Source organism: Scatophagus argus, chromosome 20, assembly GCF_020382885.2.
Source record: "Scatophagus argus isolate fScaArg1 chromosome 20, fScaArg1.pri, whole genome shotgun sequence".
In the NCBI taxonomy this organism is placed as follows: domain Eukaryota; kingdom Metazoa; phylum Chordata; class Actinopteri; family Scatophagidae; genus Scatophagus; species Scatophagus argus.
Genome location: NC_058512.1, coordinates 4,915,164 through 4,937,786, shown reverse-complemented (window position 1 = coordinate 4,937,786; position 22,623 = coordinate 4,915,164). Strand labels below are relative to the sequence as shown.

General features: G+C 41.5%; 1 protein-coding gene across 1 annotated transcript; it reads right to left on the bottom strand.

The window, feature by feature from the left end:
* Positions 1-1,571: 1,571 nt before the first annotated feature.
* Positions 1,572-22,499, bottom strand: tnfrsfa (tumor necrosis factor receptor superfamily, member a). The gene is made up of 10 exons (XM_046375224.1): positions 22,266-22,499; positions 11,027-11,195; positions 9,268-9,399; positions 5,982-6,093; positions 5,525-5,658; positions 5,329-5,424; positions 5,197-5,243; positions 4,809-5,087; positions 4,650-4,686; positions 1,572-4,087 (listed from the first exon to the last, which is right to left on the bottom strand). Exons 1-10 carry the CDS (start codon positions 22,296-22,298, stop codon positions 3,786-3,788), a joined length of 1,341 nt encoding a protein of 446 aa, XP_046231180.1. The 5' UTR covers positions 22,299-22,499; the 3' UTR covers positions 1,572-3,785.
* Positions 22,500-22,623: the final 124 nt, after the last annotated feature.

Here is a 22,623-nt window from a genome sequence, read left to right as displayed (position 1 = left end):
TCATACCTTCACCTCCCTCACTCAAAACAATGGAAATAGAAACCGCAAAACCGGAGCATATGGCAGAGATAACAACAGTAAACACGGAGATAAAAGAGACGACATCAAGTAAGGAAGTCCTCAATCAAGGCCGGAAGCAGGAAGCTGAGGGACTGCCGAACACAGAAGAGACGCCGACAACCACGAGTCCAGAATCTGACACTGAGCCAAGATTTACAACTAATAACAACATACAAGTGATGGCTGAAACGTCTTTCTCACACCTGAGAGAAGACATCCCGGCAGACACGACCAAACTTCATGAAGGCACAGAGAAGGAGGAAAGAGCGGCAACAAACAGGCCACAAACTGAAAGAAAAGATGAAAACTATCCAAAATTAGACTCATTTACATTTGCAAATCCCTCACAAACAATCCACAAACAAGCTACAGACAAGCTTCCCACAGTAAGTGACGTTGCAGTACCAGATTTCTATGAAAATCCTGGATGAATTAAAGGAATGGTTCAACATTTTGGGAAATACACTTAATAGCTTTCTGGCAGGGGGTTGATGAGAACATCAATACCATTTTTATCAGTCTGTTCAGTATTAGGCTACAGCTAGCAGCCAATCAGCTTAGCTTAGCACAAAGATTGGAAACAGGTGTATCTTGTTGCAAACATGTTCATTAGTGAGATACAGAAGTGCTATTAGGCAGATTTTTTATCTTCCAACAGAGCAGGACTAGCTGTTTCCTCCAGTTTCTAGCATTCGTGCTAAGCTAAGCTAACTGGCTGCCGGCTGAACTTTTGCTTTAAAGTCAAATAAAGCTGAGGGACTCAGGGCTTTACATAACAAATGAACTGTTGATATTATATAAAGAAAAAAACAGTCCACTGCATAGTAGTGAACCTGAACATAATAAATTTATTCTAATCCTCACTGAGCAATTACGATCAAAACATTGTGCTGAAAGATGAAACGAGTCCTATTTCACCGGCTGTTTTTGCTAATGAAAAGTTGTCCTCCACAGACTACAGATGACAGCACGCCATTCTGCACAGGTTTAATACATCGCACTGAAGCCGGGTGGAAACACTGTCTAGAGAGATTTGCAGGAAGGGGATCAAAGATGTTTTCCTCGAGGGAAGCCGTGGATGCGTTTAAGGAGACAAGAGAGCAAGAGCACACACCCACCCAGGAGCACAAAGATGAAGGATATGAACATTTCTATTATTTTGACGGAGTACTGAGAACAGTTCAAAATAATTTTTACCCCAATTACAAGAGACAAAGACAGCAGAAAAGGAACACAGAGAGCGGTGTCTTCAAAGTGAGAAGAAGAGGAGACAATCTCCTCAGTTATATCCGACGCCTTGCTCTGAGGAATAAAGCCAGTCACTTCAAATGATCAGGCACCAACGAGGATGTGCACAGAGGCACTTGAAAATTAAATACGCAGAACGACTGCATGACAAGAACCTTGCAAAAAAGAAAACGAAAGATGCAAAATGCAAAAACACAATAACGCCCTCACAAAGACCTGAGTGTAAAAGTGTTTTTAGTGAAGGGACTGCACATAATAGACAGTTATCTGTACAAAACATTTATTTGAAATTGACATAAAAACAGCTCTGACAATTTTGCATAATTTATATCTGAAATCCACGACAAGCAAACAATAACTAAGGGGGAAATGGCTTAACGTCAACTCTTAACAGAACATTTTTACACAAGTAAAAGGAAGTTAACTGAACAGGGCTTGTAATGAAATATGGAAAAGTAACAACACAGAAATGATTGTAAAAAAAAAAAGAAAAGAAAAAAGAATGATTAAAAAAAACAGCATGCACTGAAGCCTATTCACTGCTATGCTGCTTTCAGGAAAGGCCAAGAGGTGCTTTGAAAGAGAAAAGTCTAAGAAACTGGTGCAGTAAAAAAGTTAAGAGAGGGTGTGCAGGGTCCCTAGAAATTGATGCAGGCTGTATTTTCATTGTCCGTCAATAGATGGCAGTGCCAGCACTGTAGCGTCGCTCTCCGGCAGTAATATATAACTCTGTAACTCTGTCCTTTATACATAAGAGACTGCAGGAAAATGGGCAAAATCTACTTTTAAATGTCACAACTCCAACAGCCAACTCCTCTGGTTGGCGTTCCTGTCGTTTTTCTATAACTTCATACCTCACTATGTTCATTTTGGTTTGTTAATAGAGCTGCATATATACAAATACACTTTGTGAAGCTCGTACGCTCTCTGGATATTTCTATGTACAGAATTAGGGAAATAAATTTGAGTTTCTTTTTAAATCCAGAAGAGGTTTCCTTCATCTAGTCTGCGTCTAACTGAGACGAAACAATCCAAGTCTGCATCCCACGTCACCGCTGACATGTACAGGACTTTTTGCTCAGTAGGTTCACTACAACAGATTGGCCTCAACAGGGCAGTTATTTATTTATTTTCCTAAGACTGGTGTCACTGGTGTTGAAATGGCACACTCACACTGCATTTAGCATCATGAAAGCTTCAACAACATGCTTAACGGCGAAGCTCACCTGTGAAGAAATGGCAGGTGAAACACTGACAGTGTGGACGTTGACAGTGCTACACTAAACACAGGACAGCGATCACTGACAGAAATCAACTAAACTCCTCAGCCACACTTTGAAAAAAAAAGTAAAAAAGATGTCAGTCTTTTATTGCCCTGGAGCTAAACATTATCACCACGCGAAAATCGGCGTGCGCTTGTTTTCCAAGGTCGTTTTTGGCAAAGGTATAAATAATAAAACTTAATTATTATTCATTACAATAAATATGTCAATAAATAAAATGACCTTGAAGTTCTCCAAGTTAGAAAATGTCGGAAAAACATTTGACTAGACTATTAACAGTTACTCCAACAGAAACAGCTTTGAAATTCCTTCTACGATGTCGTGTGTGTGTGTAGCAACACTGAACGTAAAGACCGGACAACAAAGAGTGGAAGAGTTTCTCCCATGTAACTCGACTGTGACATTTCTGAATCACTTCACTCTATGAACATAATGAAATCACATGAAAAATGTATACCTAAATGAATTTAGATTATCAAATGGCACTGAAGAGGTAAAGTTTACGATGAGCAAGACTGCACATTGTCAAGATAAATGGACAACATTATATTGTTCATGAACTCTTACATATGGTATCTGAGAATCTTAAATCTACAAAACAAACAAGTGTAGCATGATTGTAGTTTTACATCCTACATGTGCCACAGGTCAGTGCAGCAAAGAGGCACAGTATTAGTGACACAGCTAATGCCACTCCTACAAACCAGTGTATATCCTTGTCTCCAGGTAGTGTATTGTGATCTGGGTAGAGAACCAGACGAGTGACACGAGCCCAGAGACTTAAGCTTTCAGTATTTGGATGCATGTTGCTTCACTAGAGCCTAAAACATGCGTCCATTTGCGCATGTGGGAGTTGACAACTTCATGTTATTCTGCTCTTTCTTCAAACAATTTTCATGGTTGTCTTTGGTGGCAAATTGGACCACAAAATGTTTTCTTCATTTTCATCATTACACCTCCTCATTACGCGAGCAGTCAACATCCTCAGAGCTCTGAGCAATACAGCTTGACCTTCCCCTTTTTGTGTTTTTCTTTTTAAAACTACTGGCTTTTGAATACATGGCTGGTCAGCCACAAAGAGGTAAGGCTGTTCGCGAGACACAAAGTCCACCCATAGTGTCTATGTGCTTATTTTATTTTTCCATATTAAGTACTTTGTGGTTACTTCATTTGCAGTCCTTGTGACGTTGGCTTTCACGGTGTCTCTGCGTGCTTGTAGTAGCCTCTCTGCAGGGCTGCGGAGGCGATGCTCTCGGCCGAGCGCCGCTGGTCCATACTTAGTAAGACCTGTAACAGGTCGTTGATGTCGGCCTTTAGTCCCTGCTTCTGCATCCAGTTCTTCAGCAGTTCATACACTTTGTCACCGGCGGCGCCGCTCTCCGCAATCCGAATGTGGTTGTCACTGACTCCGATCGTTCTGAAGAACTTGTTATGGATCCGCACGTCCAGGTACTCGTCGAACAGATCAAAGCTCTTCCTTAGGGATTTCTCAGACCCTTGAAAGACAGAAAGAGATAAACAGACAACGTTTAGTTAGTGAGTGGCTGCTGAACAAAGTGGCACAAAGCTGGCTGCTTACACAGACCAAGTATCTTTCTTGTCAGTTCACCAGTTTGTATTCTCTCATGATGGACCTATAATGTATAGCTAACATGAACTTACAACCAAGTTAAATGCTTTAAAAAACAAACAAACACTCACGTGGCAATTAATCCTTGAGTATGGACATATTTTCCTTTTGTGGAAGCATATATAACATTTTAATAGACCTGTTAAGCCACATCCTGATTAATTTAGCATGGCAAAAAACCCAGGATGTTCAAACCCCCTGAAGGCTCAGATAAGGCCTGACTGTCATGTGATTATTAATCTGTCAAGCTGCTAATGTGAGAACTTGAGGAGATAATGTGTTTGTTTTTGTTGTTTTACTCTGGACCGACATGGACTGCAATAAGAGATTTTCTGTGTACTGCTGCATTTCAGGATGAATCAAGAAGCAGGATAAACAACATGTCTAATACAGGGCAAAATCTCACGTTCCCACAACAGGAATCTTACCTTGTAGTGGCACCAATCGATGTCGCAGAGGATCATCCTGCAGCATGAGAGAAAATACAAAGATAAGGGTGATTAAATCTTGAAAAAGTAAATGTCAGAATGAAACACAAATGGTTTGAGATCATTCTGAGTTTCTTTAATCCTTTGGTTTCCCCTCACCATGTCTACAGGCTGCAGTCTGAAGACAGTGGGGCTCTGGCGTGGGGTGTTACCAGAGGAAGCTGCAGTGGGCAGAGCGGACAGGCTGGTTTGAGATGAACTAGTGGTGTTGGGCAAACTGTCTCCTAGTCCTCGGTCCTCTTCTTCCAGGGCAGGGGAGGCCTTGGAGCTATCCTGGGTCTCCTGCAGCAGGGGCCGTGACTCCGGGCGCGAGTCCTCCCTCTCCAGACCTGCATTCTGGTCATTCTGTCTCTCCTCTGGTGTGGCTACACTCTCCTTCTGCAGCACAGGATGGAGCAGTGACACGATGTACCACACACAATCTCAACCACGACAGTTCACAATGAGCACCACAACGTGAAAGAAAGACAAAAGAAAACTAACTTACAATAGCAATCTTCACAATTTCACTGGCGTCACAATGGCTCTTTGAACCTGGAGAAAGCAAAGTACACAGGATTGAGGATACCATCTTAATAAGGAAGACTACAAAGATATACAGTACACAATGTAAACTCACGTGATATTTCACATGGACGCTGCTTGCTAAAGAAGCACCACACAACCACTCCAACAATGATGATGAGGAGGATGAACAGCGGGACACCTATTGAGACTGGGGGGAGAATAAAACAGAAACGAATCAGTGAAATCAGTTTAAAATAACCTCCGATGTCAAGCAGAGGGCTCCGTATCAAACAGTGAGAAGTTGTTACCGAAGTCTGGTGGAGAGGTAGGGGTCGGCGTAGGGATGGACGGAGACGTTTTGGTAGTAGACGGATCCTGTTTTCGACACTCTGTGTTAGAAAAGTGGGTGCACTTCTTCACCTCCTCCTCTCCTGGTTTACACCTGTAATTTTATAGAAAACACATTAACTTCTACTAACAGTAAAACATAAAAGGCAAAACAACCCCTGGAGCTTCAAGCTGGTTCTCAATGTTTTGTTTTTTCTGCCAGTCACGGACTGAATTTGAACTGTTTCGCAAGGTAAATGAAATGAACCAGACAGAAAACCCAAACTATATCTTACACAAAGTTTATCTGCTGTGACATGATCATTCCCCAAACTTAACTGTATGCTAGCTGCCACGCTCAGATACTCTAGAAACTTAAATGTTAGCATGGGATGCAAAGAACGCGGTCACTGAATGTGATCCAGTCATGACGCTTACTTGGCACAACGTTTGCAGACTTCGCAGGCCTGGTCTGGCACACAGAAGGTTCCTGGCTTACACTGGCACTTGGTGTCTGTTGTTTTGGTGCAGGAAGCAGTTTCAATCTCATCTGTGAAGAGCAAAAGTTGTGAAAAAGATGAAACGGCGGATATGAGTTTGTTTGTAAAATATCACAAATGCTCGGGAGGTAAATCAAATCAAATTAAATGAGGATTAAATGAAATCTGCAGTGCTCAAAAATGTTCACCAAACATGAACAGCAAGTTAAAACCACATACAGTGTTATCTGAAATAATGACGTATGTAAGAGGGACAACATGGTGGACTTCTTAGCTAATCTGTAGGACGTTAGCAAATTGGACTCTAATGTTTTGAGAAAAAAAGGCAAGTTAGATAACTGGGTTTCCAATTTTAATGAGGGATGGAGAATCTGGCATGATTCACATACTAAACTGAAGGCCGAGAGGGACAGCAGGCCTTTAAGACAAGATCATTAATAAAGCAGCATTCAGTCTTTCACAGAAATTTGATGTCTACGCCGCTAATTGAGGAAGTTTCATTGGCTTGGCAGCAAAATAAGAGCACATTCTTACTCTCCCATAATCACCCCCCCATACAGATTTTGTCAGAGCTTTATTCAGACAATTCAGATCATTATGTTGCAAGTTACGAAGTATTAAAGAACTCTGTAAAGCTGTTTTTCAGATATTCATTTCTAGCACAAATTTATGACCAGTGGTCATGTTATTTTATGACCTAAATGAGGTCACAGACTTAGTCAAGTTTTCCACAGGTGAGAATTTTGCCCGGGATGCAAAGCCCACAATCAGTCATCTCCTGGCAAACTCTTTGTCACCGTCATTAGGAAAACGGTGATAAAGTGCGTGAGCAGCGCCGCGTGATTAACTGAGAAAGTTTGTGTATTTTATTGGGAGGAATTCTGTCTTTATCTGTCCATACGTTTGAAGTTTACTGACCCCAGCCAGCTGAAAGACTCAATGTCTTCCTCTCCACACTGAATTCTTTGTCCTGTCGCTGTAATTATCAGTCACTATGAGCGTAATGCTCATAATGACCTGAGTGCAGTTGGGTAGAAGGGGCCTGAGGCTATCGCAGCCGTGTTCACATGATGCAAGACTAAATATGGATTATATTGACAGCTCAAGTCAACAACTTGGATTGCACGGATATAAACACATAAACAGATCATAGATTTGTCACCATGGGGACAAATGTTTTGGTTTTGATTAAAAGCCTGCTTAATGTTTTTCTTTTTTTTTTTATCTTTCCATGGAAACAGACTGTTTCACTTAATAAGTTAAAAAACATATTCGGCTGACATCTTTTTGAGAAAAATATCTGTTAAAGTTGCATAAGATGAGCCCAGTATGTGCTTCTGGCACGACTTATGAATTAGTATGAACTCCTCTTGCCAGCGATCTTATGTTCTTGGGCTTGACTCTAGCGAGAGTCTGAACTCACTGGATATACAAACACTCCCCCATGGACCACTAATGAGTTAACCACAGGAGTTCTTCACTGTTACTTATCACAAGATACTGGAACAGTTGGTTTGATTGTCATAATTCCAATGATCTATAACAATCAAAACTCAATGACAATTTTCCTTTACGGAATAATTTCCTTATATTTTTGTTTCATTAATTTGCACAGAAAGGGCATAGACATTCAGGGACTGTCAAATGCTCAGCCCTGAGGGACGCTATCATCTTATAATTATTGTAGAGCACACAAATATGTAATATAACAACCAATTAACTGTGAATATAAGTCACATAAAAGTTTCTCACACTGATCCGACTGATTTAAAAGAGGTCCCTCTAAGAAGAGTTAAACTATAAACGCAGTTAAACAATGATGGCTTTTGTTGGACTTTGAACATTTGCGTGAGATTGTTTAGTGACTCCCATTTTTTTTTCCCACATTCGTCTTGTCTTTCATTAAATTTGATCAAGCTAGAATTCAAACGTTGCTTTTGCTGTGTGTTGGTTTTATCACCAGCGAAGACATTTTACACACTGCTGACAGCACAGCACTCTGCTAGATTTTTCATGGAAAATGTGCCGTGCTGAACACACATTCTGTTCAGAGCCTGTTTTTACATAATTATTCTCAGTGATGACTGGAATGTAACACGAGCAGAAACCATAAACACAAAACATTCAGAAGTGACAGACTGGCAACAAGTTAATACACAGCTACCAGTCAGGCAGCTGGTGTTTTGAGGAACACACTATAATTTCTTGATTATGTTATTTTTATTAAATTGGCAGGTGTTTTGTCCAACTCTGTGTGTTGGGGGTGGGACATACAAGGAACAAAATCACAGTTTGCTTAGCCCAATCTGTACATGAATAGCTTTTAGTGTGCACTTCCTGTTGACTCTTAAGTTATTTCTGCAATCTTTAAATGAACACCTTGTGAATGAAATGAAGATCACTTTCACAAATGAAGTGTCCTACACAACATTCATCACAAGGCTTTATTTTAGAGCGAAGCCACGGCTTAAACTTAAAAACAGGAAAGCTCCATCTGGCACCACAGATGATTCATTCAATCCACTGCAGTCTTGTCAATAAAAGATATTTCTCAACAGGAACTTGGAGAGCAGTTCATTTCGAGTGCTAATCCACAGCAAACGTTTGAAAATTTAATTCACGTTCCCTTTGGTGTGTTCCAATTAATTGGAAGGCGGTTGTTAAAACGAGAGCAAAAAACGCACAAAGCTCGATCTTAAAACTACAGTGAACGAGCACCACACACATCCTATGTAACAGTAGTCTCTTTTCTGTAGCTCGAGCCTTTCATTGGACACAAAGACGCCCAGTGTGGGAGACAATGACACACAGACACACCCAGTTCAGCCAGGTAAGACAGACACACACAAAAAAAATCTCTCGAGACAGCTAACACGCTCACATTCAGCCTACGAAACAAAAACAACAAAGACACGCCCTACTACTCCATGTAACATCATAAGATCACATTTTCATGAGTGGAGCAGAAAGGCGGGGGCACAGACAAAAAGGTATTAACTTTCCCAAACAATATATCTTCGACCGACTGGATTACAGAAGGCTCTATGTTGAAATTAAAGGGCAGTCCACTTAGGTGTTTGTTTTCTGCTTTCTTTTCTTTTTAATTAACTTTGGGTTCATTTAAAAAAACGACACAAACTTAGCAAGACAAACTCTTATGTAATAACGACTAATTCTTCCCAAAGACTCAATCTTATGATATTAAGAAGCAGACGTCTCGTTACCTGAGCGGCAGTGAGTGCAGGGCAAACAGCGGTTCATCCCGTTCGAGTGCTCTGTGTAGGTCTGTCCATGTTCACAGGGAAGACATGTCCCTTGTTTCTGGTCTCTTTCACATTCCTTCTGCACAAACGTACCTGCGAATGAGACAAGAAAACAATCAAACAAGAACCGAAGCGAGAAGTAAACGCAAAATGCAGACAATTCGAGTCCAGTTAATCTCGACGTCATCAATGTGATGTGCTTCCTGTTGAAGTAGGATGTCGGGACAGGACATACCACAGTAAGGGATCTCACTGTATGTTCTGCCTCTACACTGTAAACAAATGGGATGGGGGCTTAGGAAAAGGCAGTTACATTTTCTAAAGGAGCAAAGGGGTCTGACTTTTTCTGTTTTACACAAGCTGACAGGTTTCCAGGAAGTTCGAGTCTGCATTTCAAGGAGACTAGAAGGAGGACAGGAAACGTGTCAATGAAAAACACGGTCATTTGAGTTCCTCCACTGGTAGCTTGTCACGCTAAGAATTTTTCTGCTCAGTTTATGGATGCCACGAATAAAATCACTTAATTCGCATGTGTTTTCAGGATTTATCTGATGCACAAAGAACAAAGACAGGGAATGGGAATAATGCAGTAGAAGATGTTCAATATGCAACCAGGTCAAAAACAAAAAAAACAAAAAAAAAAGATTTGCCTGGTTAAATAAAAAGCTCATACTGACTAACATTTCATGTGATAAAGCGGCCACAGTGGCTTTTACGGATGTGGTAACAACTGGCAAGAATGCAAGGACACAGAATCACGAAAGTGGGCAAAACATAAAACCCAAGAGAAATGAATTTTTCTCCAAGCCAGGGTCTGTTTTTATCGGTTAGTATCTATTAATTATCTGTCTCCCATAAATAATCAGTACTTTCGTCTCCGTCTGGCCTCAATATTAGAAGTATGAAATCAAGCTGATCTGTGAGAGCTCTGGCTGAAACATCTGCTAGATTTGTGGGCCTGAAGGTTTCCTCAGTCAAAACGGACACAAACAACGTGACAAAAATAACCTTAAATTTTGAAATGCTCACGCACATATAATCTGATAAAAGGCCATGTGTTTTAGAAATAAAGCACCAGCTGACAAAGTTGATTATTTTCTGGTAACGAACGTGAACCAAAACCAAAACCTGAGTTAATCGAATAGAAAGACTTCTCAGAAGAATTCGCAATGACAAATGAAGTAATTCAATCAGCTAGAGGCAGCATGTAGTAATTGCATCTTGGCTAAATATGTTAACAGCTTTACCTTTTTTTTTTTTTTAAATTTTACATACTAAATTTAAAAGGTTAAAAGATTAAAAACAACCTCAGCTTCATATTCTGCACTTTTTGCATCACTCTGATCTGCTGAGGCAAAGCAGTTTGCTTTCTGCTGCTGGCCATCACACATTCTTTCCAGACCAGGCAGAGAATATTTGCAAAACTCATTTGGGACATTTCAGGTTATGAGCTTGACATTTGACTTTATTCTTTTATTTTTTTGTTTTCCCCCCACAAAATGCCAGTCAAAATGTTGACACTAGTTTGCACTTAGCTTTTGTTATACCAGAAGGCACTGATAATATTTAGGACAGAGGAAATGTTGAATTTGTTGATCAGTGAGTGAGATTCAGGTTGTTGCAGCAGGCGTACTTAAAAAGGCCCACATTCCTTGTATGTATGGCTGCAGCTGGAGCTGTAATGGCTCCTGTATCTTCTACTTTATGTGTCTCTCCTTACCAGCCGGGCAATTGAGGCAACAGAGTCCCTGGTGGAGGTACTGCTCATTCTCAACGCACGTTCTGTGACGTCGAAGGGTGAGGTTTTTGTATTCGTCGCTGGACCATTGAGATGCTGGGACTTCGGCTGCTTGACAAACCAGCCCGATGAGGAGTGCTGCCGCCAACACCTGAATCATCAAGGGTGGGTGGAGGAGAAAGAGGGAAGGGAAAAACAAAACAAAACAAAAACTTTGCATTATTTTTGTGCATCCACTGTATAGAGTTTCACCCACTCAAAGTCAGATGCAGGACAGTAAAGAGGAGAGTCTATCTTCATAGGAAACCTTGTGTGAGCAATCTACAATTTAATTTGAACCATCTGATCTGAACATCTGCCGTGGGAAAGCAATTAAGGGAGCCATCCAGCCGGTCAGAACTAGAGGCAAAACAACCCTGTGTGTGCAGGATGCACAGCTATACACTAACTGCACACAGCGCAACAGGCCACAAAACTTAATTACTGTATGATCTGGTTTTCTTGTTGGAAAGGTTTAAAAAGAAGCGCCTCTGTGGGAGTGACAGAAAGAGTTTGATAAGGTATCTCAGCTAACACCAGCATGGTGCCCCTATCAAATGTGATTCAGAAATCCATTCATGTGCTAGATAATAACAGGCTTGTATAGGTGGGGTGCAGAGAAGAATACAGCCGAACACTTTAGTGTGGCCCCCAGGCGCTGGTGTTTATTCACACGCTTTTCACCATGTCAATGTGAGAAGGCCCCATTCATTGGCAAACAACACACTTTAGTGCCTCTACTTCAAATGACCCACATTCTTAAACCCCGGCTCTTTGAATGCCACGACATGTGACACCGCCATGGAGCGCCTCAAACGCAACGTGACACCTCCTGGGTAAACGAGAGGCCCAGATTCAGAGGTTTTGTCTCTCCTGTGCACCAGCCCCCCCTCCAATCCCACACCCACCTCCACCTCTGCTAGACCAGGAGAGAAAAGAACAGGTTAGGGTGGAGAGGGCCAGGTTGAGAGGGAGAAAGATAAGGAGGAGGGTTGATTCAAAGTGAGAAACTGTAGACAGCGAGTTGAAGATGTTCTGCAGGGAATAGGTTGTCTAAAAAAGACAGTGTGGGAGAATGAGAGGAATAAAGACTGAGAGCAGACAGAGGTAGAGAAAAAGGGACAGGCCGGAGCTGAGACTGACTCCTGACGCTTGACTTGGCTCTCTGGAGGGCCGCCATGCCTTGTTGTTCAAAAGAACTTTCCCCCCTCTCTCTCTCTCTCTCTCTGCCTTTTCCCTTCTTCCTCTCCCTCTGCTCACGTCAGACTTTCCAAAGACGCTGAGAGGCAGACGTGGAGGGGCAGACGGCCGACAGAGCAGTCACAATCATACCATTTAGATCTATCCAAACATTCTGTAGAGGAGAGGGGGGGCAGAAGAGAGCAGGAAAGAGGAGGGAGATAAAATGAGAGTGGTGGGGGACCAACAGCTTGCATGACACAGGGTGAGCCATTTAGACTTGAATACACCATGTGTATGACTGCGGGTGGGTTGGGGTAGGGAGACACGATTTGGGGGGAAAGAGTACGTAGAAAGCAGCGTGAAAAGGCAGGAGAGAAAAATCTGTGCTCAAGCACATGTGCACGACAGCAGAAAAGACAAAAAGACAACTGGGAAAGGGTGAGCTGCTCTAAATCTCATGCTGCACTTCTACAATGCGGGATTAGAATGTGAAATTGCACCAGCAGTTTATTTATTCAGGTGTAAGCAGCTAATAAATCAGCGTGGCCAATCAAAAGCCGAAACTCAGGTGTCTCTTTGGAAATGATGTCATCTCTATGCTGTCTAAGCAACTTCACAGTCTTTGTTCATTTCAGGCCCTGCAGTTTCAAAACACTCCCAGGTGCAGCCGCCCTCAAGAGCAAACCTGCGATGCTCAACAGCTGAAGGTTGCTACTGTACAAAGAAGACCCAGTCGCTTTTTATAAAAAGAAGTGGAGCTTTTATTATTGTCAGCTCATTATTTACTCAGTTAACCATTAGGTCTATAAAACATAAGGGAATGGCGAGGAATGCCGATCACAATTTTCCAGATGACTTCAGATGTCTTGTCTGTCTGTCTGTCCGTCGAGCAGTTAATCAGTTAAACAGTCTAACTAACTTTTCAACTGATACTAAGAGTTGTTTTAAAGACGGATAGTTTTTATAGGATGGCAGATTCACACGAGTGGGTAGTCACTTTGAATCAAAAACAATCTCTCTGCTTTTACTTAGCAAAAAACACAGTTCATTAACTTCAGAATTTCATAGCCTGCCTGCAGACAAGCAAAACCAACAACGTTACACTCAACATGCGTCCACACTCATGTTCTCGGGTTACTAAACTATACAGGCATTAATGTACCATATGCACAAACACTGGGGGCAGCCACAGTGTGGCTGAGTTTTACCTCTATAACCATGTGAGGAGGAAGACTGGAGTGACCATAACCTCAGTGCAGAAAGGCTTTCAAAACCACAATCCCTGGAAACTCTCCAACCGCCGGATGAAGTGGTTCAGTCCACTTCACAGTCCTCTCTATCCTCTGTACAATGAGCGGGCTTGGCCGCGGATTATTTGGTAAAACAGTGTCCTATTGTCACATGTTCAGTGTGTATACATGGTGGGTTAGAACTGTGCTTGCATGGATGCAAGTTAAACTAATAAAAGTTAGAATAAAATAATGAGGGAGGCTACTGTTTATCTGACAACAGTAGCTCCCCTGCACTTCCTCTAAACACCCTGGGTTCTTCCAAATTGCCTTGGCACAAACTCTACACATGCCAACGTACACTGAGAATGCATTTGTGACTAAATGACAGGACATCCTTTCAGTTGACCTAGGTTATCAATGGGCCATTTAGAGGGCTCTGATCACTCCTTATCCCGCAGGGAATTACAGTGAGCTCTATTATTACTAAAAAAGGGCAGATACAGAGAACAGCAAATGTGATGAACTCTTGCACATTGTGCAACAACACACCAGGGAAGAATTCTTCATTTCATATTGGACAGATGATTTCAATCATATCCAGCTAGTAAGGAAAGACATGATGTACCTCATTATACTCCTGTATCCGGAGTAGAACCTGAGTCACCATATCACACTTTTCTTATTAGCCAATAATCCTTTTCTTTAATCAATTGTGTAGCATTTCTGATAGTTGTGATATCATATGTCCAGATCTCTATAATAAAGAGAAGTATGTATCTAAAAAATTGCTGCTGATGTCAGATTAAAATATCAAAAGTCAGTTTGTCACCTTGTAGTTTATGCAGTACATTCAATCCAGTTTTTGAGTGAGTCAAACTGCAAAGTGATCAGTAATCAGTTCATAAGGTTGGAGACAGTCAGCAGCTGGAGTAAACTGAAACACTGATTATCAACCACTGCTACTTTACTTCCATGTTACAATGAGGGATTCAGTCGTTTCACCCTGGTGATATTTAAGGACTATTCACATGACAGGCTGGAGGATGGAACAAAAGTGTTACGCCACAGCTGTTGATTCAAATTCATCATAAATGCTTTAAATATGAACGCTGAACCTCCGTTCGGTTCATCAACAACATGTGTCCTCTAACCTCACCACAGTTCAATCTTTATCGTGTTTGCCTCCCACAAACCACAAACAAAAAGAAACCCCCACACTCAAATGGGGGAGTTGACAGTATCGCTATGCAGTGCAGCTGTCTCTGCTGAGAAGCACAACTGATATCAGGGATTAAATTAATCAAAGATTATCAGTGATCATCCCGTGTCCCTGTCCATTTAAAAGCACTATTAGTCCAATTTTCTGCACGACTCAAAGCCAAAAAGCAATAGCATTACATCATCATAACTGCTAAATTTTCTTATTTAATTGTGACCAATTAATGTTGTCTAGTTGCATAAATAATTCCTATTTTATGGACTGACAAATCTACCTTTGGGTTATTCATTGTGAAAGTGTTTTAAAAAGTGCCCTCCCAGTTCCTTAAAATGATTTTGTTTTTTGCAACCAAAAGCCCAAAACCCATAGCTATTCTGTTCACTGTAATTTATGACAAAGGAAATAAGTAAGCTCACACATTTGAGGAACCAAAGAACCAAAGAATGTGTAGCAATTGATCAGAATTCATCCATGAAAAATGACTGAAGCTGTTGAATAGTTGCGGATTATCCTTCATTCCACCGTCTATGGATGGGCGATATGGACTGATATCCTGATAATTTCTGGTATTAATCACGGTAACGATAAAATGACGATAAATAAACACCAATTCAGCCTAATCTTTTTGACTATAAATCTATCACCAAAATAATAATAAAGGCAGCTAAACTACATCAATTAAGTTCAAGTAGTACACCTCTATTGCAAAAATGTAGTCTGAAGTCTGTAGTCTGAAATGTGAGAACAGAATCTATTATTTATTAAAAATGTATTGGCACACAGGCAGAAAAAAAAAAACAGTGCTAACAGCAAAAATAACTTGGCTTATAAAAATCACAACTACTTAATTCTTTCCACCGTTTGCTCTGATCATCATGCGGTGTGGAAGGAGCAAACACATCGGCAAGTTTCGTCTGACTTCTGCATCCCTGTGCATTTTCTGGCTAATGTCGTATTCCGGCTTGTGTTTGATGTGGTGGAACAAATTAGTCATGTTACTGTCCTTTGTATGCACTGTTTGTTTGCAAACCTCGCACGTGGTAAATTGCTGCTCTGCCTCGTCAGACTTTTAAAAACCAAACCAGTCCCAGATAACGGAGCTGAAGCCCCGTTTAGGAACGAGCTCCTCGCTGCCCGTTGTATCTGCTCCGCCTTCCGCCATTGTTGTCAATATTCCTCACGTTTTGGGCTGCTTTCAGCTTGACTGCACTTTCCTTATCCAAACGTTAACACAGGTCTCCTGGTATTCACCATGAACTACTGATATCTGCTCAATTGTCTTGTCTAATTGTGATTAACAGTCTAACTGTCTCGTTTAGTTGAATAAATGATTCGTATTTTACTGTGTTGTGCAGTAGTCAGGTGGGTCTTTGACTGAAACCAATGCAAATGATGAAGTGGAATTTGAACATCAGATTAACCACAAGATATCACACAGAAAAGACATTAGTGGAGAGTGTGCATGCAAATGAAACTAAAATATAGTCATAAATATTCTCACTGGTTAATTGATTAAGGGTTATCTATAGCCTAAAGTGTTTTCAGTAACTGCTTAAGTAATCTTACTGAAACAATTGAGTATTGTTCAATCCCAAATCCCTTGGGGTTGACCTTGACAGGACACTGAATACTCTCTTCTTTACAGATAAGGTCTGAAATTCCCTGGAGACGTGGGGGTGATCATGCACGACTTTCCTTGAGTGATAAATTACACTGACATTCTGTGTTAGACGACGAGGACAAGCACAGCCCTTATGTCAAGAGAAATAAGTCTGACACTTGCTACGGCACTGTAGATAAATCCAAAGTTCAGCCACGCTCGCATACATTCATCACTATAAAGCTAAACGATATAAAATGACAGACGACGACTCCCACGTCAATTTGAAGCAGCTAGACGAGAAAGCGCTCAGCGCAAAAACCACACTATCGAGCCACAAAAAGTGCACGCACGCACACGCGCACACCCACAGTGAAGAAGACACACAGGCATACAATAGAGTACACAAGCACACATACAGTGTATGTGTGGGAGCGTGTGAAAAGCGGCTGCCCCCTCCTCTCAGGGAGCACAGGAAGCTCGAGACAATACAGAGGCTTCATGCAGGGTTCAGCTCCAAACTGTTCCCTCCACAGCAGCCTGCCTCTGAGCAGGCTCAGCACTCGATTAGACCCACAACATATCCGCTAGGCTGGATATTTATAACTCAGGGAAGCTGCAGCTCCACGACACAAATTCTTGAGTTTCCTCAGGAGACATGCTTCACCGATTTGACAAATGTCAAAGTGTGTCGCAAGCATGTTAGGTGACATTCACCTTTTTACCTATGACGACAGTTGAAATGCATTTCCTTTCCTGGCAATCCAACCGGCACCCGCAAGCTGGTGAAATGACACCATGACGTTGATGTTGACCACATGAAAATGGGTTTATTGTTTTGTTGACGCTAATAAAGAGGGCTGGTGAAAGTTCAGAGAGTTCAAGAGTTGTAAGCAGGTGCAGAGTGACACACATTTTCCAATTTATTTGTGTTGCGAGGTCTTTGTGGTTTCTAAGGGTTGGCTGCTGCACATGAACACAACATTACTGTGAGTCAAACAGCATGTTATTGAGGGATAAGGGAGGACCTTGAAGCTGAATGTCAATCCACAAATCGAATTTAGAGATTTGTGTGCAGGAGGGCTATTAACTTAGCCATTTCAAATTCTGATTAGGCCCTTCACAGAGAAGCTGAGTGGATTCTCACAAGACAACACCAGGACGGAGAACAAGTCAAAGGATGACTAACAGATGTGTAGGAATCCATCACCTCACTTTAGAGACAATCACATTAGCTCCATTAAAGCTCGCCTTTGTGTGTTTTAAAAAAAAAAAAAAAATCCACGAAGGCAGTTTGTGGCCTCATCTATAAACACATCACAGCAAAAATGTAAAATATGTGGCTGGTGTGGCAAGTCAACAAGGACTTAAGTGATGATCAATAGCTGGAATTTATGTCGGATTTATGTCTTTGTAAACACAGGTCCATTTTCGGGACAAAGCTTGAGTTTGTTCTAAGACTCAACAGTTCACTCAGGAGCGCAGGAAGTCAGAGGCTAAAGCACTGATGCAAACCTTATGCCACTCTGGTGTCATGTCTTGTATCTGAGACACCATTTAGTCATTTGCCAGAACATTAATATGCAACTATTTCGAAAATTAATCAATAACTCAACAGTTTTTTCACAGCAAAAGTTCCAAAACTTCACAGGTTTGTTAATTAGTCTTCTATTAGAGTGAACTGAAAATATTTAATTCTGGTTACACAAAACAAGCAGAATACATCAACTTGGCTTTTTCACTATTATCACTATGACACATAACGGGACAAATTATAAATAAATTAATAAAGAAAATATAATCGGCAGATTAATCCATAAAGAAGCACCATACGTGTGGACGTTTTTGATTGTAGTTCGTAAAGGGTGTTCCACAAAGGTTCAGCGAGGTTTACATACAAATCTTATTAGAGCTGCAGTAAATTAAATCATCCATCTATATTCCCTACATCTTAGCCTTTCTTTCCCTCATAAGTCACAGGTTATGAACTTGTTCATAACAAGCCGGCATTTACTGGTCAATTATCGGAAAATAATCCACATTTTGCATCCCTATTAGTCAATAATAAAGCTATGAAATCAACTGCTTTTGAAAGCCTACCACAGTGCAATCTTCTTCAGCTCTTAAATATGAAATTTAAAGCTATAACTAACAATTATTTTCTTTGTCAGCTAACCTGCTCATTACTTCTCGATTTATTGGCCGATGGTGGCCAAAACACATTAAGAAGCAGGGAAAAATGCCTATTGAATTGCTTGCTGTGTTCAATCAGAGACATTCAGTTTATGATCACATGAAAACAAAGAAAAGCCACAAATCCTCACAATTTACAAGCTGGAAATAGGAAATGTTTGGTATATTGGCTTGAAAAGTTATCCAACCATGAACCCACTACTAAACTTGCTCCTTGATTATTTAATGTGAGAAATGCACCCATTTGCTCTTTTGACAAATAAAAGCATTCTGAACATGACTTCCTCCTGCCTCATGGTTTCCTCTTGCTTTAAATCAGTATGGACAGAGGCCTGTCCACTTAACAGTACTAGGACAGCAATTAAAAATTATATTCATTATCAATGAATCTACCAGTTATGTTTTTAATCATTTAGCTCCACTAAATGTCCAAACATAGTTAAAAAATGTTAATCACAATTTCTTAAAGCTCAAGGTGAAGACTGCAAATAGCTCTCTCCCTCAACCAGCTGTGCAAAGTGCAACGATATTTCACTTACAGCACAGAAAAGCAACAAATCATCACATTAGAGTAGCTAAGACCGGAGAACGTTTGCCAATTTTGTTTAAAAAATGACTGAAACAATAAATAGTACTAGACTTATTGTCTTATCAGCGCCGCTGAAATTCCCACATCATCTTTAGGAGCATTTGGAGAGGTAAGCATAACAGATTTGTAATAGCAATTTTCCTCTGCTTCTCTACTTTAACTGCTCGCTTTTGAATATGTAAGTAGAACAAAACCAAAAGAGTTTAAAAGAAGAAAGAGAAGCTGAGAATAACTTTGCACCCTTTGGCAACTAGTGTCCATTTCTAGTGTCATGTCCTCATAGAGGACACCAAATTCAGACTCGTGATTTGTTCCATCAGATGACTACACACATGGAGGAGCTACAGTACTGAAAGAGAGAATATTGCACCTCAAAGTAGTTTGCAAATTCCTAATGACACTGTGTTTGATGTGGAATTACTTGGTACCTTGGTTTCCAAAATTCAGTGAAGCCAGCTGAAGTTAATCTGTTTGTCCAGTGATGTAAGACACACAGTAATTTATCCCCACTTATCTCAGTACCATTCATGGGTGAGCTCTGACTTGCCTCTGTTGGTATGCATTACGTGAGAGGGCAGCACCTGAACAGGTGCCACTCCCTAAGTCAGCCTTTGATATTCAGAGAGTGAATCACACCAACAGTAACAGATTCCATGGGAATAAAAGAACCGCCGGTGAAAAAAAAACAAAACAAGGCAATAAAACATGACTAACTATTTCTATTCTCTGGACTAAATCTCTAAATGGACAATGTGACATTAAACAGTGCGTTAATTACACCCTACATGATTCAGTGTAAATCCACCCTCTCTACGCAACGTTGGGACCATTCAGTTACCAAGCAGAGCAGCAACAAGCAGCAGTTAAAAAGAACTCTTGAGCGGCCAATCTGCTGACCACTGATCAGTTCCCGGTGATGCAGCTATACCCATTCATTTCAGCGCCATTCATGGGTGAGCTCTGACTTGTCTCTGCCGGTATGCCTCATGAGCGTGGCAACACCTGAACAGGTGCCACTCCCCAAGCTAGTCAGTCTTTGATATGCGGAGAATGACTCACAATAACAGCAACAGATTCACCGGAATAATCGTGTTGCTGGTAAAAAAACAAGACAAAAAAACAAACAAAAAAAAACAACACAACAACAATAAAAGATGACTGTGTCTATTATCTGGACAATGTGACATTAAAAGGCACATAACCACCTGGTATGCGACAGTGAGTTAGTTGCACCCCATTGCATCATTCAGTGTCCATGCAGCTTCTCTAAGCCACAGGGTTACGGCTGTTCACATGGTCGCCATGCAGAGCAGCAATAAGCAGCAGTTACATTAAAAAGAACTCTTGAGTGGCCAGTTTGTTGACCACTGCTCAGTCCCCAGTGACACAGTTTGGCCTCCACTTGTCCCAGATGTCAGTCCTGCCCTTGTCTGTGTTGTCCACAGAGACATACAGGGATATTTCCTGTGTGAACCAACACCCAGACACACACAGTAAGCAATCACAGATATCCATCTAGTGTACATTTGCATGGGCATGACAATTCTCAGAAGTAAATTGATGCCACTAATATCAGCTTATCTGTGTACTCTAGACAGGAAGTTTACTGGAGGGCCAGGCACGTACACTCGGGCAATTGGAAGGGGTGTGGAGGATTAGAGACGGGGGGAATCTGGGTGGAAAGAGGTGGGGTGAGGGGGGGGTGAAGTTTCCTCATAGTCCCCAGCAACAGGGCCTGCTGGCAAGGCCTCCAGAATGTACTGTGGTTTACAGAAGAGATAAACATTGACTTTGCCACCCGGAGAAGCAAATCTGATTTCAACAACGGAAAACTGCACAACTTAAAACACAGATCAGACAAAGGGGAAAACAAACACTAAAGCACATTATCGGATACAACATTTCCTTTAAGAGCAACTTTTATGCTAAGCTACCGCTACAGTAGACATCTGTGATGAATTATTAAAATACACTAGTTTGATGACTAATGTCCTAATCAACCACAAAAAAAAAAGCCATGTGTTAACTTGTCATTTGGAACTCTGATTCATTTTTTGCTGAGCTCATATACTGTAAATTAAAACACACCCACTGTGGCATTTCAAAAATCAGCCACATATTTTGCATTAAACCAAAAACCAAAAAAAAAAAAAGAAAAGAAAAAAAAAAGACCTTTCAGAAACTGGTTAACACTTTAAGCTGTGCACACAACATTTTTAGTGTCAGGCTTTGGTGCGGCACATTTGGAAAAAAACAGCAGCCGAGGAATGAAAAGACGTCTCTGTGAAGGTCTGAGAGTGGAATAAACTTTGCTGGAAAAACTGCTGAGAGATTTAACGACTTTAATTCACTAACTGGCAAGGTGAATTATTGGCTTTTTCTTGGTAGGGTAGGGGGGGTAGAGAAGGGAGAAACTGATTACAGCTTCAGATGTGTTACTAAACCTGTGCCTTCTCACTCAAACAAAGTGATTTTAAAAGCCTGTCTGAGCAGGAGTGCACTCTGTGGCAGGCCATAGCTGCACTGCACTTATTAATAGCGCCTATAGGGAAAGCTACATCCGCTGTGACACACCAGGAGCCATCATATGCTGAATGTCTGAACAATATGACCACATGATGTCCATCACAGATGGTGGCTGTAATGTTGGAAGGGCGGGGGGGGGGGGGGGGGTAGATGAGTGAATGATACAGCACATGTAGCCTGCCTCGCGGAGCCCAGAGACCCGGGAGGAGGCTTCAGATGAGTAAAAAGCTCTCCCTACAGAAATAAACAGTTTTATCAACAAAACAACAAACACTGTGTTTCTTCCTGTGGGACAATGGACGGGCTTGTTTCATCTTCTCCAACAAGTTCACAGGCCCGGCCGTGATTTCAGCTCCCGGGTCAACGGCACAGCTTCCCAACAGAGCCCCGGCTCGTCGGGTCTCGGCTTCGACTTAGTGACACAGTCGGTATTTCGGGTTATTAAAACTCTCCTGGCGACAGTTTGAGTAAAAGTTGTCCCGTGTCGCTGTGGCGTCGTGAGCGCGTACAAGACGCCCGAAGTTATTAGCATGTTTTAACCCACATTGGCGCTTTAATGAAGACTACACGAAGGGCTGTTGGTGAAGCATACATTCAAATTAAAGCAAGTATTCAGAGAGTTACTGCCGTGTTTTACTTACACAAAGTTTCCCGACCACCGGACCGAAGTTCATCTTGGGAACTTCGAGACTGAGAGGAAATCCCGGCGACTTTGGGCTTCGCGTTAGACACCACCAGTGTGTGAAGTGTCGAAAACACGCAGTTAGAGTGGAAAAACAAGACAGCCGCACACGTCCAGCTTTAAAACGATCCGTCGTCCGGTTTGGCACATGAGTTTACTCTTGTCACAGGGTTTTCAGCGCTGGTCCCTCGGCCACACAGCTACGGTTAACGCACCACATACAGATTTTTTTTTCTCTCTTTTTTTTTTTTCTTTTTCCCCCCCTTGCCTCAGAGCCATGTGACGTCAGGGTCCACAGGAGCCAATCACAGCGCGTC